General features: G+C 30.8%; 2 protein-coding genes across 2 annotated transcripts; one reads left to right on the plus strand and one right to left on the minus strand.

The window, feature by feature from the left end:
• The first annotated feature begins 6,897 nt into the window (after nucleotides 1-6,897).
• Nucleotides 6,898-10,260, plus strand: LOC125422536 (protein indeterminate-domain 16). Its single transcript, XM_048474560.2, has 3 exons — nucleotides 6,898-7,543; nucleotides 7,778-8,177; nucleotides 9,127-10,260. Exons 1-3 carry the CDS (start codon nucleotides 7,435-7,437, stop codon nucleotides 9,980-9,982), a joined length of 1,365 nt encoding a protein of 454 aa, XP_048330517.1. The 5' UTR covers nucleotides 6,898-7,434; the 3' UTR covers nucleotides 9,983-10,260.
• A 2,445-nt stretch (nucleotides 10,261-12,705) lies between these two features.
• On the minus strand, nucleotides 12,706-14,355 carry LOC125422715 (CASP-like protein 4D1). The gene is made up of 3 exons (XM_048474826.1): nucleotides 14,207-14,355; nucleotides 13,765-13,900; nucleotides 12,706-12,951 (listed from the first exon to the last, which is right to left on the minus strand). Exons 1-3 carry the CDS (start codon nucleotides 14,353-14,355, stop codon nucleotides 12,706-12,708), a joined length of 531 nt encoding a protein of 176 aa, XP_048330783.1.
• Nucleotides 14,356-17,153: the final 2,798 nt, after the last annotated feature.

A 17,153-nucleotide genomic window follows, 5' to 3' on the forward strand; every position in this document is an offset into this window, starting at 1 on the left:
GCGACGCATTCCTCAACAAATGCGTCGCCTGTTCTTTTTTTTTTTCAATTTTTTTGTTTAAACATTTTAAAAAAATAAAATCAAAATAAGACCATAACAAGAATTGAACCAGAACCTCATTCACTCTCAGGAAATCACCACACCACTAGGCCAAATCACTTATATGTACTAATACAACAAAAATTGGCTAATAGAGTGTTAGGCGACGCATTATTGAAACAATGCGTCACCAATATGCGTCACCAATTCCTCAACAAATGCGTCGCCTGTTCTTTTTTTTTTTTCAATTTTTTTGTTTAAACATTTAAAAAAAATAAAATCAAAATAGGACCATAACAAGAATTGAACCCAGGACCTCATACACTCTCAGGAAATCACCACACCACTAGGCCAAATCACTTATATGTACTAATACAACAAAAATTGGCTAATAGAGTGTTAGGCGACGCATTATTGAAACAATACGTCGCCAAATACAAGAACAGGCGACGTATTCCTCAACAAATGCGTCGCGTCGCCTGTTCTTTTTTTTTTTTCAATTTTTTTGTTTAAACATTTAAAAAAAATAAAATCAAAATAGGACCATAACAAGAATTGAACCAAGGACCTCATACACTCTCAGGAAATCACCACACCACTAGGCCAAATCACTTATATGTACTAATATAGCAAATATTGGCTAATATAGTGTTAGGCGACGCATTATTGAATCAATGCGTCGCCAAATACAAGAACAGGCGACGCATTCTTCAACAAATGCGTCGCCTGTTCTTTTTTGTTTTCAATTTTTTTGTTTAAACATTTAAAAAAAAAAATCAAAATAAGACCATAACAAGAATTGAACCCAGGACCTCTTACACTCTCAAGAAATCACCACACCACTAGGCCAAATCACTTTTATGTACTAATACAGCAAAAATTGGCTAATATAGTGTTAGGCGACGCATTATTCAAACAATGCGTCGCCAAATACAAGAACAGGCGACGCATTCCTCAACAAATGCGTCGCCTGTTCTTTTTTTTTTTCAATTTTTTTGTTTAAACATTTAAAAAAAATAAAATCAAAATAAGACCATAACAAGAATTGAACCCTGAACCTCATTCACTCTCAGCAAATCACCACACCACTAGGCCAAATCACTTATATGTACTAATACAACAAAAATTGGCTAATAGAGTGTTAGGCGACGCATTATTGAAACAATGCGTCGCCAAATACAAGAACAGGCGACGTATTCCTCAACAAATGCGTCGCCTGTTCTTTTTTTTTTTCAATTTTTTTGTTTAAACATTTAAAAAAAATAAAATCAAAATAGGACCATAACAAGAATTGAACCCAAGACCTCATACACTCTCAAGAAATAATCACACCACTAGGCCAAATCACTTATATGTACTAATACAGCAAAAATTGGCTAATATAGTGTTAGGCGACGCATTATTCAAACAATGCGTCGCCAAATACAAGAACAGGCGACGCATTCCTCAACAAATGCGTCGCCTGTTCCTTTTTTTTTTCAATTTTTTTGTTTAAACATTTAAAAAAAATAAAATCAAAATTGGACCATTACAAGAATTGAACCCAGGACCTCATACACTCTCAGGAAATCACCACACCACTAGGCCAAATCACTTATATGTACTAATATAGCAAATATTGGCTAATATAGTGTTAGGCGACGCATTATTGAATCAATGCGTCGCCAAATACAAGAACAGGCGACGCATTCCTCAACAAATGCGTCGCCTGTTCCTTTTTTTAAAAAAAATTTTTTTTTAAACATTTAAAAAAAATAAAATCAAAATAGGACCATAACAAGAATTGAACCCAAGACCTCCTACACTCTCAAGAAATCACCACACCACAGGCAATCCTTCTTGAAGAGAATACGTTGCCTATTCTCTCAATTAACAAAAACAAAAATTTTGAAAGACATGCAAATTTTATAATGAGTAAAGGTGTACTTGAAAAACATAAAAATAAACAGCAATCTTCGATATTTTGCTTCGCATTTTTAAGAAATATTTTCGGTTTTTATTTGTAGTTGAAAAATAAAAATATTAATCAAAGAAAAAAAATGCAATTGGGAGAAAAGGCGCGTTCTTGCCATTTTTTGAAAATTTTTGGCGCGTTTTTAAATTTTTACGCGCTCCTTTAAATCCATTTTTTCTTTTTTAAAACTACATCAAGTACACCACCTAATCGATATTAGATTTGGAAGCAATCTAAGAGAGACTTGAAGAGTGAGATATTCCAGGTTTCATTTTTCATTTGCCTACGTTGACGTCGGCCGAGAAGCTAGATTTCTCTTTGTCGCCCTCGTGATTTTTTGGTTTTCTTCTTTCTTTATCTCCATCGTTTAGGTGAGTTTCTTTTTTCTTAACATGAGGTGGGTTGTTTTTTTTTTTTTTTTTTTCATTTTAACTGCAGCTTAGGTTCATTGGGTTTTATTAATCTTGCTTTTTTAGAAATTATGTTTGTGATATTGCTTGACATTATTTTGCTAAGTTCAACAAGTATTTTGTGTTGAAGATTAACTTGAATCAAGATGGTCTATTGTTTTAACTTCACCACAACATCGTACGGTTGTTGAAGAAGATGTTCTTGGAGATACAAAGATGGCTCACAATCCATTTGTCATATAGTTGCCAAGTGTCGATGAAAATGATAATGAGGATGAATGTGAGAGTGACTATGTTTGTAATGACTATGAGGGGAGAAATGTGATTCGTCAAATCTTAAGAACAATGGTAATATTTTTTAAATTTTCATTTATACTAAATTACAAATTTAATAATGATTAATATTTTATTTATTTTGCATAAGTGCATGCTAATAACTTTTTTAATGTTTCCATATGCAGTATGAGGATGTAATATCGTCAACAAGAGGTCAACTTCCATCTCAATGAATATGCATTCATGGAAGTTTAATTAATATTAAATTTGTTATGAAAAATACAATAGCTTACAAATTATGTAAAAATATATCAATGAGATGATATTTAATTTATTTGATAATTAATTTGTTATGACAAAATATTTATTTAAAATTTTTGTATTCTATTCATTTTGGATGAAGCTAGTTTTCATTTTTTTGTATTTTAATTATTTTTATATTTTTACTATTTTAATCACTTTTTACAAAATTTAAAAAAATTAAAAAAAAAAAGAAGGGGCGACGCATTAAGAAATAATGCGTCGCTAAAAGTGTCGATCCGTCGTTAAATAGGCGACTCTATTAATGCGTCTCTAAATAGGCAATTCTACTAATGCGTCGCTAAATAGTCAACTCTATTAATGCGTCACTAAATAGGCGACTCTATTAATGCGTCGCTAAATAGTCACTTTATTAATGCGTCGCTAAATAGACGACTCTACTAATGCGTCGCTAAATAGTAAAATGCGTCGCTAAATAGGCGACACTAATAATGCGTCTCTAAATAGTCAATGCGTCGCTAAATAGGCGATTCTATTAATGCGTCGCTAAAAGTAAATATGAGTCGCTAAAAAGTCAAAGATAGGCGACTCTTATAATGCGTCGCTTGTTGTCTTATAGATTTAGCGACAAGACATTAGGCGACACCGTGCGATACGTCGTTATTTATTTTGTGCGACGCATTTATTGCGTCAGTTATCAACGCGATTCTAGTAGTGATGTAGCACATATATACGATGACAGTGCACAACAAGAACTAAAAAAATCAATTAATCATGTGTGCACAAACTGATGAGGATGATATATGTTTTTCTTTGAATGTGAATAAGGATTTGACATATTATTCTAACCTAATCTATGGTGTTAAAGGTTTGGTCAGGTTGTAACTATATTTTCACACTATTATTGAGACAAATAAGCATTGGGATCCATATTTTGTTAAAGAATTAAATAATAATGCCACAAGAATCAAAATTATTTATCCACAAATTTGTCGTATTATTGTTCTGTATGTGACTCGCCAAGGGCAACGTCCTTCGCACGCCAATAATTAGGAGCTTAATTAAGTGTGAATGCTAGAAAATATATACGCACATAATAATTTGAAGAAAAAGTAATGAAAATGATAATTAAGAGAAACATTTTGTTCTAATTTGGTTTTTCAAATGGAAATTAATCTGTACTATAAAGTAGTTTGTGATGTTTTCTACAAGAACATATAATATATATGGAGGTTAGTGCATCTGTTTCTTTCCTTTCTTTCTTTTTTTCTTTATAATTTTTTTATAATATATATATATATATATTTTATATTTTACTTTTAGTTATCATTTCAATTTTACATCACGGGCCAATTTCATGGTGGTTACATGATAAAACCTTTAACCCCTTGAAAAACATAATCATTTTGAAATAATCCTTGCAAAACCAAAACTATGCTCATCTTCTGTAATGAAACCCATTCATAAAACCATCATTTTCCTATAAGAAAATCCTGATAATCATCGATGCGAGCAATCCATTCGAACAGCGACAGCTTAATTAACGTCACGTCGGCTAATGCAAAATAAATAAATAAAAATTAAAGTAGTTTTAGAAAGTGAAACATATATGGTTAAGGCATTATTATATAATTTACAAGTTGGTGTGCAGTTTGAAACCAACAATAATTTCCAACTAATGTCTAGAAAACATGAATAAATGGAAACATCTACGAATGTATGTGAAGGTGGTAGCAAAGATTATTAGCTGGTAATTAAAGTCTCTTAGTTGTCAAACAAACACCTGAGATTAAATCAAACTTTCATCACACATATCAGTAGGGTTCAAGATATTCCTTTTTTGTAGGGTAGGTTTGCTGAATATATATATATATATATATATTTGTTAAACAATTATTTGAAGATATTTTTGCTTTGCATTTGTATTTTTCCCAAAAAAAAGGTTTTCTTATACTGAAAACTAAAAGATAAAAATGTTTCTGGTAACCATTTTCATAGTTTTTTTCTTTTAAAAACTGATTTTTAAAACTTATTTTTTCATTTTTTCATTTTTTTTTTTTTGGGAAACCTGTTGAGATTTGTCTTTATCTTTAGTTTTAGAATTTAAGAAGCGTTTTTTTCCTTATATATAGTTAGCAATACAAAGTTAACAGGTTTTTAGTTAATTTTCCCCCTAAAAAAATCAAAAAATAGTATTTCCTTTTCTAATTTTATTTAGGAAAAAAAATAAATAAATTTTTGAATAAGATTGATTTTACAAATTAAGAATTCCTGAAAAACTCGCACCACCTTCTCAGTGCCGACATCCGTTTTTATAGAATTAATCTTAATTGGTTTGTTTTTAGTGTATCAATAATGAGCAATTAATTTAGTTTGTTTCTTTTGTCTTTTCCTTTTGTTTTCTACTACATATGATGCCAAAATATTTATCAACTATATATGTATATTAATTTGAATTTTACTATATTTATGTAAATAGAATTTCTCAATATATATATATATATATATATATATATTCAAAAAGTTCATGTTCCTATGAGGAGGAAAAAAAACCATTCATTTGATTGAATAAGTGCTGATAAACTTGAATGCATAGATTTAACTGCGAAATTAAACTAAGAAAACTACCCCAAAATTCATGTTTGATTAGTTGGAAAAACTTTTGCCCAAAGATTAAGCTGAAATAATTATGAACTCAGTCAACTTAATTGCCTGATGTATATCAATCCTTAAAGAGTAAGGAAAATACTTGACAGAATTATTTTCCATGAATATTACAGGTTGGAAAAATCTTTAAATCAATCAATTAATAACTTGAGAGGAGAAAACATTGAATTTGAGAACTTTTTGAGTAATCTTGAATTATAAAATCTAATGTAATTCCAACTTTATCTCATACAAAATTCAACATAACATTATTCATCGACATCTTAAATAATATTACTTACCTAAAAATTTTTGTAAGCTAGAATTAAAAATCATCATGATGTGTATGGATATATATTATTCGAGACCCTCTAATAATTACCAGTAATTTCAAGAAGACTTACATATAATTTCTGTCAAATTGGGAGTCCATTTAGACTTTTAATTATGAAAAAGTTCTACACTCAATTAAAACTTGTTTAATAAAGATCAATTCAAAACTGGTCTTAATCTAAAATTTAAAATTTTCTTTCTCGAATTTTGAACTTTGCTTGAAGAAATAATGATTTTATTATTAAGCTGTTCGGAGCTAATTATTTTATTTTATTTATTTGAGTAATAAATATAATATGTTATGGAATACATGTATAAAAATATATATATATATATATATATGTATATATATAGGGGGTGACCTATTTCCGATTCAGAAGTGGATTTTTAGGCAGAATAAAAACTCAGGAAAACTGCCAAATTTATCCACAAAAGACAATCCTGCCAATTTTAACTCTCACTGTAATGCTGATGCACTCAGTTTACCAAAAAGTAAGCATCTTTGCACATAGAATTATGATTCCATTGACTAGTATACCCTTGAGGGTGACTTTACATCCTCAGCAGCACCTTTATAAAAGCTGCTTCAATTTTAATAAAATCAGAGTACCTGGACATTTACGAGTAAAGGGTACTTTAGTCATTTCTAATATCTCTCTTTCCCTCTCTCCATTTCTGTACCATCAGCACTGTACAAGATATGAAAAACCTGGGGTTCTTATGTGGGGCTCCCCAAATTTTTTTTTAAAAAAAAAAAGGAAATTTATTTAATTTATTATTATTATTATTATTATTATTTTGCTTTGCATGCATTAATACAGGTTGAAAAACCTTGAAATATACACGTAAGCAAATTTTTTTTTTTTACTGTTTGATAAAATTATGAGTGTATTTTGTTTCTTTGTGAGGATGTTTTCCTTAATGGAGCCCAATTTGCTGCTTTGTGGGATCAAGTTTCGAGCATTGTGATTGGGTCTCTTTCTCTCTGTCTCTGTCTTTCTTTCTCTCTAGCTCTCTCTTTCTCTTTCTCTTTCTCTTCCTTTCTCACTTCCCCCTTTTGAAGAAGTTTATTTAGGAAAGAAAGAGAGAGAGAGAGAGAGAGAGAAAATTAGAAAGTGAAAAAAAAAACTCTTTAAAAAAACAAAAAATAAATAAAGAGAAGCTGAAGAAGATGAGGGTTGGAAGAAAGAAAGGAAGAGAGAAAGCTGGCTGAGAAGGAAAAAAAAAAAAAAAAAAAAAAGAAAGCTGATTACTGCTTCAAAAGATAAACAAAAGATTAAAGCTGAGAAAGAAAACCGAAAGAAACATCCTTTCCTTTCTCTTCTCTCCTCCCCTTTTATTTTCTTTTCTTTGTTTATTAGTTCTCTTATATTTTTGATTTCACCAAAGGGAGATCGCTTTGCTTCTTGGTCTTATATTGTAATTTGTATACAAACATTATATTCTCAATATATATCACAAAAAAAAAAAAAAAACAAACACTTTCTTTTCATCATCAAACTCTCCTCCTCATCCATGTTACCCAATAACTCTTCCTCCAATTCTCTTCCTTCCTCCGAGCCCTTTTCTTCCTTAGAAAATGGAAATATCAACAAAAGGAAAAGAAGGCCTGCAGGAACTCCAGGTATCTCTCTCTCTCTCTCTCTCTCTCTCTCTCTCTCTCTATATATATATATATATAATTAGCCATATATACAATTTTATTCTACTCGGCATCATCCCTCTCTGTCGGAGAGAAAATGATAATTTTCATATGGATTACATGTAATCAGGCTTAGCAACGTTGCGCAGCATAAGCTGTCTGACGTTGCCTTATAACTATTGATGATATATTGATTGTATATTTCATTTTCTGTAGATCCAGATGCAGAGGTAGTTTCTCTTTCGCCGAAAACATTGCTGGAATCGGATCGCTATGTCTGCGAGATCTGTAACCAAGGGTTTCAGAGGGACCAGAACCTTCAGATGCATCGGAGACGGCATAAAGTTCCATGGAAGCTGTTGAAGAGGGAGACTCCGGTGGTGAGGAAGAGGGTTTTCGTGTGTCCGGAGCCGACATGTTTGCACCATGATCCTTGTCATGCTCTCGGAGATCTTGTCGGGATTAAGAAACATTTCAGAAGAAAACACAGCAATCACAAGCAATGGGTTTGCGAGAAATGCTCCAAGGGCTATGCTGTTCAATCGGATTACAAAGCACATCTCAAAACTTGTGGAACCAGAGGACATTCTTGTGACTGTGGAAGAGTATTCTCAAGGTTTTTTTAATTAATTACCCCCTTTTTTTTTAATTCTTTAAATTTAGAAACTATTTCATTTGAGATATAAAAAAACATTTCCCAACTTGATTATCAACTTCTTTTTTAAGACAATTTAATATAATATGTAGAGAAAGATCTATGTGTATATATATATAATGGATTTTTTTTGAAAGTGGGAAAGGGAAAGAGAGATTTACTTTACAGTTTTTTTTTTTGTTTTTATTTTTTCAAACCCATAATTTTATAGGGGGAACTTGGGGGGACTCTTTTGTTATAATGGGTTTTGACTTGTAAAGGGAAAAGAAGAGAAAAAAAAAAAAAAAAAAAAAAAGAACATCAAAACATAAAAAGGAAAAAAAAAGTTGTTTTTGGTCTTTATGACTGATGGAACCTTAATCCCAAATTTTTAACCGAAAAACTCAAAAACACATTTTCCCAAAATCAGTTTTTTTGTTTTTGGTTTTTGTCACAAGAGATGTTTTGTTTTTCTTTGATTTCTTTTGGCATCCCAAGACCTAATTAAACCCAGCTATAGCAGCACTCAACTTCACTAGGCTCTTTATATATATGTATATATACTATAACAGCATTGTAGATTCCCTTAGGGAGATATCGAATATATACATATCTTAAATGATTATCTATATTTAATTATTGATAGAATAATTAATATTTTTTCTCATTCTCCTCCCACCCATTTCAATACCTGTCAACTCTAATTCAAAACCCATTGATTTTTTTGCTTCTTCTCCTTTTTTCTTTAATAATTATTATACAATATGCTTTCCATGCCATCTTTCTAAAACCCATTTTCATATCACCCAAGCATATATATATATATATATATGTATATGTATATATATCCACGTAAGTCTTTTTCTTGTTAATGAAATTGAATATTTATGTGGGAATGTTCTTGATTCATCTTATATATATATATATATAGGGTGGAGAGCTTCATTGAACACCAAGACGCTTGCAATCTAGGACGTCTTCGCTCAGAATCGCAAGTACTTCAACCAGCAGCTTGTTTATCTCGAACAGCTTCGAGTCCCAGCCCATCAAGCGACACCAATTTCAGCACTGCAGCAGTTCCCAATTGGCCTGCAGCTCTTGTGATGCCTAAACCATCTGCAACCAATCCGTTCTTCCGATCAAACTCATCGAAAAACCACCACCACCCGCAGCAGCGGTATCATCACAATCTTGATCTTCAGCTCTCGACGACCACCACGTCGAATCCGATTGAAATCATCTCGGTTTCTTCTCCCAAAAGAGATGAGAATCACTCAACACAATTGCAGTTGTCGATTGGTTCGTCGGATTTCGGAGAGAAAAACGAATCTAATGTCACAAACCGGAACTCGCCGAGAGATCAGCTGAGCAGCAGCACTACAAATGAGAAGCCTCCAGGTGCTGCTGCTGCTTCGAGGCTTAAAGAAGAGGCTCGAGAGCAATTAAGGCTTGCAATGGTGGAGAAAAGCTTTGCAGAAGAAGCGAGACAACAGGCTAAAATACAGATCGAGCTCGCAGAGAAAGAGTTTGCGAATGCGAAAAGGATGAGACAGCAAGCACAAGCCGAATTGGATAGAGCACAGTCTCTCAAAGAGCATGCCATTAAGCAAATAAACTCCACTATTCTTCAAGTCACTTGCCATGCTTGCAAGCAACAATTCCAAGCGAGAAGTTTTAGTTGCATTTCGTCGTCGGCCGCGGCGATTATAACCTCGGAAGGTGAAATGTTAGAGAATATTGATCATATTCGAAGAGATCATCATCTTGGAAAATCATCTAACCCATAATACTTATATAATAGGTTTTCCTCCCTCTCTCTCTATATATATTTTCCCCATCTTTTTTTTTTAATATATATGTTAACCTTTTTGTTTCTGTATTATCTATTTATATAACATATGGGTATTTGTGAGAATATGATGATGATCATTAGGTTCAGAAAGTTTCCAATGGGAGTGTTGTAATCTTTTGCAACTTTTGTGTGATGTTATTATTTGTTGATTAATTTGGTAAATGAAAAAAAAAAAAAAAAACCTATCATAATGGTTTGTTTTTTTGTTTGTAATTAGCATTAATTTATTATATTCCTTTTTAGTATAATTTTCTCTTTATTAATCTAGTTATTATTTTTCTCAATATATACTCATGTCACTATTTCATCGAGAGCTAAGGACTGGAGTTAGGTTTTTGGCCAAGCGCTCTAGTTATTGTTTTTTGTAGTTTCTGTTTGGACAAATATATATGAAAGAGAGGGGTCTTAGTTTGTTGGGCATGAAAGTCATAATATGGAGGGGACGTTTTCCGGAGCATTAAAGAATAATACTGACCCAATATTTATAACATGTATAAAATTTGTATATAGATATATATAATATCTATATATATATATATATATTTTTTTGGGTTCTGAAAATTTGTATGTATGATAGATTTTGAAACAAAGAGAGAGAGAAAGGGGGGGACCAGGAATGAGATAGATAGATAGATAGATAGATAGAAGTAGTCCGTCCTTTTGGTATTCACAAGTGGTGTGGTGGTGGTTTATGTGGTCAATTATTATTATTATAAATGTGAATAAAAAGCAGCATGTTTTTCAGTGCCACAGTTGTAAGAGAGAGGGGAGGTGTTAAATGACAGATACACAGACTCAGTCGTCCCTCTCAACGTCCCCAAAAACACACAGACACATACAAACTCTCATTCATGATTTTCTATTTTCTCTTTCTTACTTACTCTCTCTCTCTCTCTCTCTCTCTCTCTCATTCGCATGCATAAGAATCAGAGCCATGGCAGTGGAAGGGTGTATGTATGTGGCAGAGAGAAGCACAGCATCTTTCCAAATATGCAGAGACCATTCAAAGCTTTTTCATCTTTTTTTTTTTTTTTGGGAAGAGCTTGAAAGGAAATTACTCGGTGTGTGTTTGAAAAAAAACACACTACTGCTTGTGGTTGTTGTTATTATTATTATTATTTTTTATCTTTCGTAACTTTCAACCAAAACAAAAGAAAATAAAAAGGACCAAAAAAAGTTTGCTCTCTTCTCTAACTTATATCACCAGGCTTAAAAGGATGGTTGTTGTTTCACTTCACTCTATGCTCTTTTAGCCTTTTTTTTCTTGATCCTTGTGCGCACAGCCTTCTCATCCTTCAATGCTGATACCAGACCTTTCCTTACCTTTTTTCATCTTTTTTGATATACGCATGTATATATATGTACAAAAATTATTTGGTGGATTCCATAGAAAAACTTTTAGTAGATACTATCGTGCTCTACACATATATTATAAGAGTTATATATATATATATATATATATATATATTATGGTTTTAATTTAACATGGTTTTTGAAATGTTGTTTGCAGCTCAAAAAAACAAAATTTAAAAGTGTTTAGGCCCTATTTATGATGGCTTTTGAAATGCTGTTTTTGACTTTTAAGGTTCAAAAAGAATGAATATTTTGATAATTCTTAAAATAGCTTATAATCAATTTTAGAAAAAAGTATATATATATATATATATATTTAAAAATGCTTTTATGAAAAAGTAGAAATAAAAATTATCCTAAATAAGGTTTTAGATCGTTTTATGGAAGAATTTCTAAAGAAGAATAAAAAGTTAGGGCAGACATATTTTTTATCTATGAGCTTAACTATTATAAATTCTATGTGAAAATTGTAAAATTTAGCCATTTATGATAAAATAAAGTTTGTTTGATCTTCATATATTTCTATAAATTATGATGATTAGTATTTTTCTGGTTAATATTAAACCCATTACAACTAGAAAGGGAGGAAATTTTATCCATATCAAAATTTGAATTCTATATCTAAGGGTGTACTTTTAGTAGTTTTACTATTGCACTAAATCTACCAACACTATCATTACTAGTATGTCAGGGCTTTATTTTAAATTTATAACCATGAAAGAAATAAAGATGTGTAATATAAAGTTGGCTTGAAAAGGGCCTCTGTGAAGTTTTAAAATAACAAATTACAAAATCTTATTTGAATTCTTACTGGGCCGTACTCTTTATACACCATGAACTAATTAACTTCAGCTGCGCCCCACCACAAACCAAACAAACACTGCTAATAATTTTTTGACCAGACAAAGAGCCAAAGAATTTTATGGAGTTTCTTTCGGCTTTTGCTTTTTTGGACCTGCTTCTGCATTTAATGTTAGGGCCTTCCATAAAAAAAGTGGTCATTGATGAGTTATTGGACCATGCACAGGAAAAATGTTTAGATAAACTTTTAATGGATTTTTCACCAAAACAAAGCCCATCTAATTATTCTTAGCAACAACAATAAATATTATTGAAAAATTAGGCTATATATAGTTCACATATAAAATTTTATTTGTATGAAAAAAAAAGATAATAAAAAACCCCACAAAACAAAGGGACTTGGCTAATTAATTAATTAATTAATATACCCAAAATTATTTTTTGAAAATATTAGAGCAGCAAAAATGTAATAAAAATGGTGATGATGATCATCCAAAGAAGCCTTTATTTCCTACTTCGATTGATGGAAGAAAGCAGAGAAACTATAATCATTAAAATGCATCCAAGAAGAAGAATTGAAGTGGCAATAATCCCTTTATTTAAGAATTGTTGGTCCTTAGATCTCTGCTCTGATAAATCACCAGCTCCAAAAAATTCTAGTGCATCAATCGCAGCATTCACAAACCTTTTTAACTCAAAACTTACTCCATAACCTGCTCCCACTCCTGAAGCTAGCAGCAAGCTCATTATCTGCATGCATCGGCCAATAAATTAATACTTCATTTTCATCATCTTCATAATATATACACGAGTAAAGCTATTTGTCACCACCAACAAATAAATAATTGAATCTCATTTAAATTTTTTGAATTATTAAAACTAAAAATTCATTCGGAAACATTTAATACTGACCATGTCCGCATTAAGGCCCGCTTGATAATGGACCACTGTAATGATAAATATTATATTTTGTAATAGATATCTCATACTTATTTGAGTAAACTTTTGATAGTAATTAAGTTTACCACATAGAAAATTTTGTAATAATTTGTGCATAATTGGGTCGACTACTATTCTGAAGAACTTTTACCACATTTACTATGCATTTACTATTTAATTTGTGGGTATGTAAATCTGATTTATGCATGCATTTAGACTACAACAATCTTAGTCAGCTTAACTTGTAAGTTTCATTGTGTAAGGAAAAAGGGGAAAAAAAAAATCAACTTTAATTTTGTATATATTTTGAAAAGGGAAATGAAATTCAATAAAGAGCGTCTAGCTGGTTTCAAATATATATACAAATGGATATTGGCCTTTATAGGCAGTTACACGCCCATTATAGTATGCGATTATATTTATAAATGTTGCTATTTATATTTAATATGGTGATGATCATTAAAATTATTGTTAATATGTCTATTTCATGATGTAATCGTTATTTGTTTTAAAAATTTAAATTGAAAAAGTAAACACTTTTAAATAGTTACTTAAATTGTAAATTGCATATAAATTCTATTTATAATTGTTATTGATGATAAATAGTATTCATATATATTATACCTTGTCAGCAAAGAAGTCAAACTGGGGCAAGAAATCGTTTCGTATCAATTGCTTTTCTGTGGACGCATAATATATCGCAAATGGAAGCTGCACTATCGAATAGGCTGCTCCAATAACTGCTGTGGCCAGCATATACCTGTCATATCATTTTCACCCCTATATCTTAGCATAGATATATCAAAATTGACAATTTTCACAAATTAGAAAATATATATTTATTATATATATACACAAAAATATAATTAAGCAGAGAAAATCTTTATGAACTTGTGTTGAAATTTGACAAAATCATATAATAAAAAATCATCACCACCAAATTCAAAATTTATTAATCATTTTTTTTTAAAAAAAATGGATAAATAATAAATTCATAAGGATTCTAAAATTCGAATTTCTCTATTCCGACCACATGGTTGAACAAAAGTAATAAAATTAGAGATACCTGTAGGCAATGACTTGTTGGAAAGAAAATTGGATATCATCACTAAGAGTGTAGTTGTCGAGAACAAGCACCACCGCAGAAGCAATCAAAGACAGTAGAACAAAGATCCTCAACACAAGAGTTGAGATTGCAATGCTTTTGGTATCCATAATCTCGACCAAAGTACAAATCAAGTTTTTGTTTTCTTAGTATAATTGTCAAGCAATTAATAGTCCAATATTTATAGTGAAAATAACAATCTCGTTTGTGTCAAGAAATTTTGTCCCGACTTGTACTTTTTCGCTATCCAATGTTTTCTACAATGGCCGATTGATGTTGAAGCTAACGACATTTTTTTTTTCACATACAAAATAAAACACTTTGTTTGGATATGAAGAAATCTTGGAGATATACATTACAGCCATATTTATTAAAGAAAGGAAATTAACACGTTAAATTAAAATAATTGTTCCTTCCTGATATAATGTACCTACTCGCCGGCTTTATATCAGTAATGAAAAGGTTAAAATGCATCAAATTTACAAAATTCATTACACCATTTATTGGACCACCATGATCACCGTCCAACTTTACACATATTCCCTTCACTAAGTAGGAATTTTTTTTTTTTGACATCGAATTCCAAAAGCACATTGAGTTGAATGATCAAGGATTCAGGATCTCTCACATGAGAGGCCCTAAGAGACCTTTTTTTTAAAGCTTTTGATCACCTTGGAAGTATCCAAAATAGGGAGATCAAAGATTTTAAAACTTGCTCACTCCTCTCTCTCTCTCTTTGCTTTTTTTTTTTTTTTTTTTTTTTTTTTTTTTGTGGGTTGGGTTTTGGGGTGGGGGGTGTATTGTGTGGTGGTGGGGAAGCCCCTAACATTGAATATTGCAGATCAATCAAGTTCATGAAAGCAAAAGCCGATTGAAACTCCATAAAATTTTCGCCTATGTTGTATATTGACTATAGTCAATCACTTATCCAAGGATCTTAGATAAATTTTTATCGGAGGATCCGAGATAAATTTTTATCAAAGAGACCTCCAATTACATGCAATAAGATACTTTTTTTTTTTTTTTTTGTTTATATGATTTTTACTGTCTTATTACATGTAATCAGGTCTTCAGACAAAAGTTTAAAAGATTGACTATATATTAATTATCTTATTAATTTGAATAATGCTGGAAGTACCAATTATTTAATAAAAATGTTTATGAAGTGATAAGTGTCATTATATTATTGACTTATATTTAGTGTAACACACAATTAGTCTTGTGTCAAAGAATCTTTGTTTCTACTACCAATGAAACCATTTTAAAACTTTCATATTAAAATGGCTACAAAATAACTAATTTGTCTTAGTTAATAGGTCAGTATCACAAAAAAGCTAACAATATGTCTTCAAAATACAATACTATAAATATTAAATTGCTCCCACTAACCCTTAAATATATGCACAAATCAATAACATACTCCCTAAAATCATTTCATGTGACAACTTCATAAAAAAATTGAGATATCACTGTTAAGAAGCTTACTCAAGATCATAAATAAATCTCTTAAGCTTACAAAACAAAATTTCGTTCCTCACTACTTAGAAGCTAACTAGTTGGACTATATATATACACAGTCGAATATAAAATTCCATTTAACAAAGTAGTTTTAATATCCATATAATCTAACTCTAAATTGAAAATAGCTACAATCACCTTAATGATTATAAAAGAATCCTTTGTAGATACATGAAAGAACGTCTCTCTATAGTTAATTTTCTTTTTTTGGCTAAAAATTTTGGTAACAAATCCAACTTATACTTGTTCACTTAATCATTAGAGTCTCTCTTGATTTTATAGACTCATTGGTATTGAATAAGTTTGTTACTTTTAGGCAACTAAACCAAAAGAGATACTGAACTGCTTATTGGCTTCCTCATAAGCGACTAAATTCAATTCATGACTTGTGTTAAACTCATGTTCTTATAAATAAACTTTATAGTCATTAGGTATAATAAATTTTCGAACCCTCTATGACATTCTCAAAAGGTACACATTACCATTAGCTGTAACTAAAATATCTCATTCTATCTCAATGGGTTCAATCTTGATTGACTACTAGATTCACAATTATTAGACAACAAAATCTTTGGCAATGACAAATAGTGGGAATCAACACACTTTCCTCTTTCAAAACATGAACCTTTGGATCCTTATTCTCACGAAAATTGAGACACCATTAAAATAAATAACTATGTTTGGCTTAACAACCCTGATAGTGAGAGATGAACAATGAAATCTAGAAACTTTGGATCCTTTTATAAGAACCAACAAAAATAACCAATAGAGGTTTTAAGATCCAACTATTCAATATTAAAATTATACATCATGACATCAACTTTAGAACTCTATACATAAGAAAAAGGTGTAAACTAGGTATAACTTGCTACCCACAAGAAAAATGGCAAATTAAAGCTTGTCAATACACACCACACTATATCCATCAAAAGTTTAGTTCCTTCTCTCTCTTATGCTATTTGCTAAAGAGTGCAAAGTATTGTAAACTTCACATCACTACCACATACAACAAATAAATTACGAATGATATTGGATTCTATCCCAACTCATTATATCTACCATAACATTCATCATTGTGTTAGACCCCATAGCTTTCAACTTCTTATTCTTCCAAAGCTTCATTTTCATCTTGAATTCCTTAAAGAAAACTAATATATTTAATTTCTCACAAATAATCTCAACATATCCATAATATAAGAAAATTATCAATATTGGTAGTGAAATATATATAGTCTCTCAAAGCAAGTGGTGTACAAAATACATAAAGATTAATGTCACAACATAAACAATTATTACAAAATTCTAGAACATACAAAAGCAACTATAGGAGTAACAACACAAAACAAGGAAATTAATACAAGCAACAACTTATAAGCCAAATTACCACAAA

Source organism: Ziziphus jujuba, chromosome 2, assembly GCF_031755915.1.
Source record: "Ziziphus jujuba cultivar Dongzao chromosome 2, ASM3175591v1".
NCBI lineage: Eukaryota > Viridiplantae > Streptophyta > Magnoliopsida > Rosales > Rhamnaceae > Ziziphus > Ziziphus jujuba.

Excerpts from the sequence above, each read along its gene's own strand:
- LOC125422536 (XM_048474560.2), top strand. The coding sequence starts at position 7,435 with ATGTTACCCAATAACTCTTCCTCCAATTCTCTTCCTTCCTCCGAGCCC. Across the intron at positions 7,544-7,777 it reads AAGGCCTGCAGGAACTCCAG|ATCCAGATGCAGAGGTAGTT; the intron begins GTATCTCTCTCT and ends CATTTTCTGTAG. Across the intron at positions 8,178-9,126 it reads TGTGGAAGAGTATTCTCAAG|GGTGGAGAGCTTCATTGAAC; the intron begins GTTTTTTTAATT and ends ATATATATATAG.
- LOC125422715 (XM_048474826.1), bottom strand. The coding sequence starts at position 14,355 with ATGGATACCAAAAGCATTGCAATCTCAACTCTTGTGTTGAGGATCTTT. Across the intron at positions 13,901-14,206 it reads CAACAAGTCATTGCCTACAG|GTATATGCTGGCCACAGCAG; the intron begins GTATCTCTAATT and ends ATGATATGACAG. Across the intron at positions 12,952-13,764 it reads TTGACTTCTTTGCTGACAAG|ATAATGAGCTTGCTGCTAGC; the intron begins GTATAATATATA and ends CGATGCATGCAG.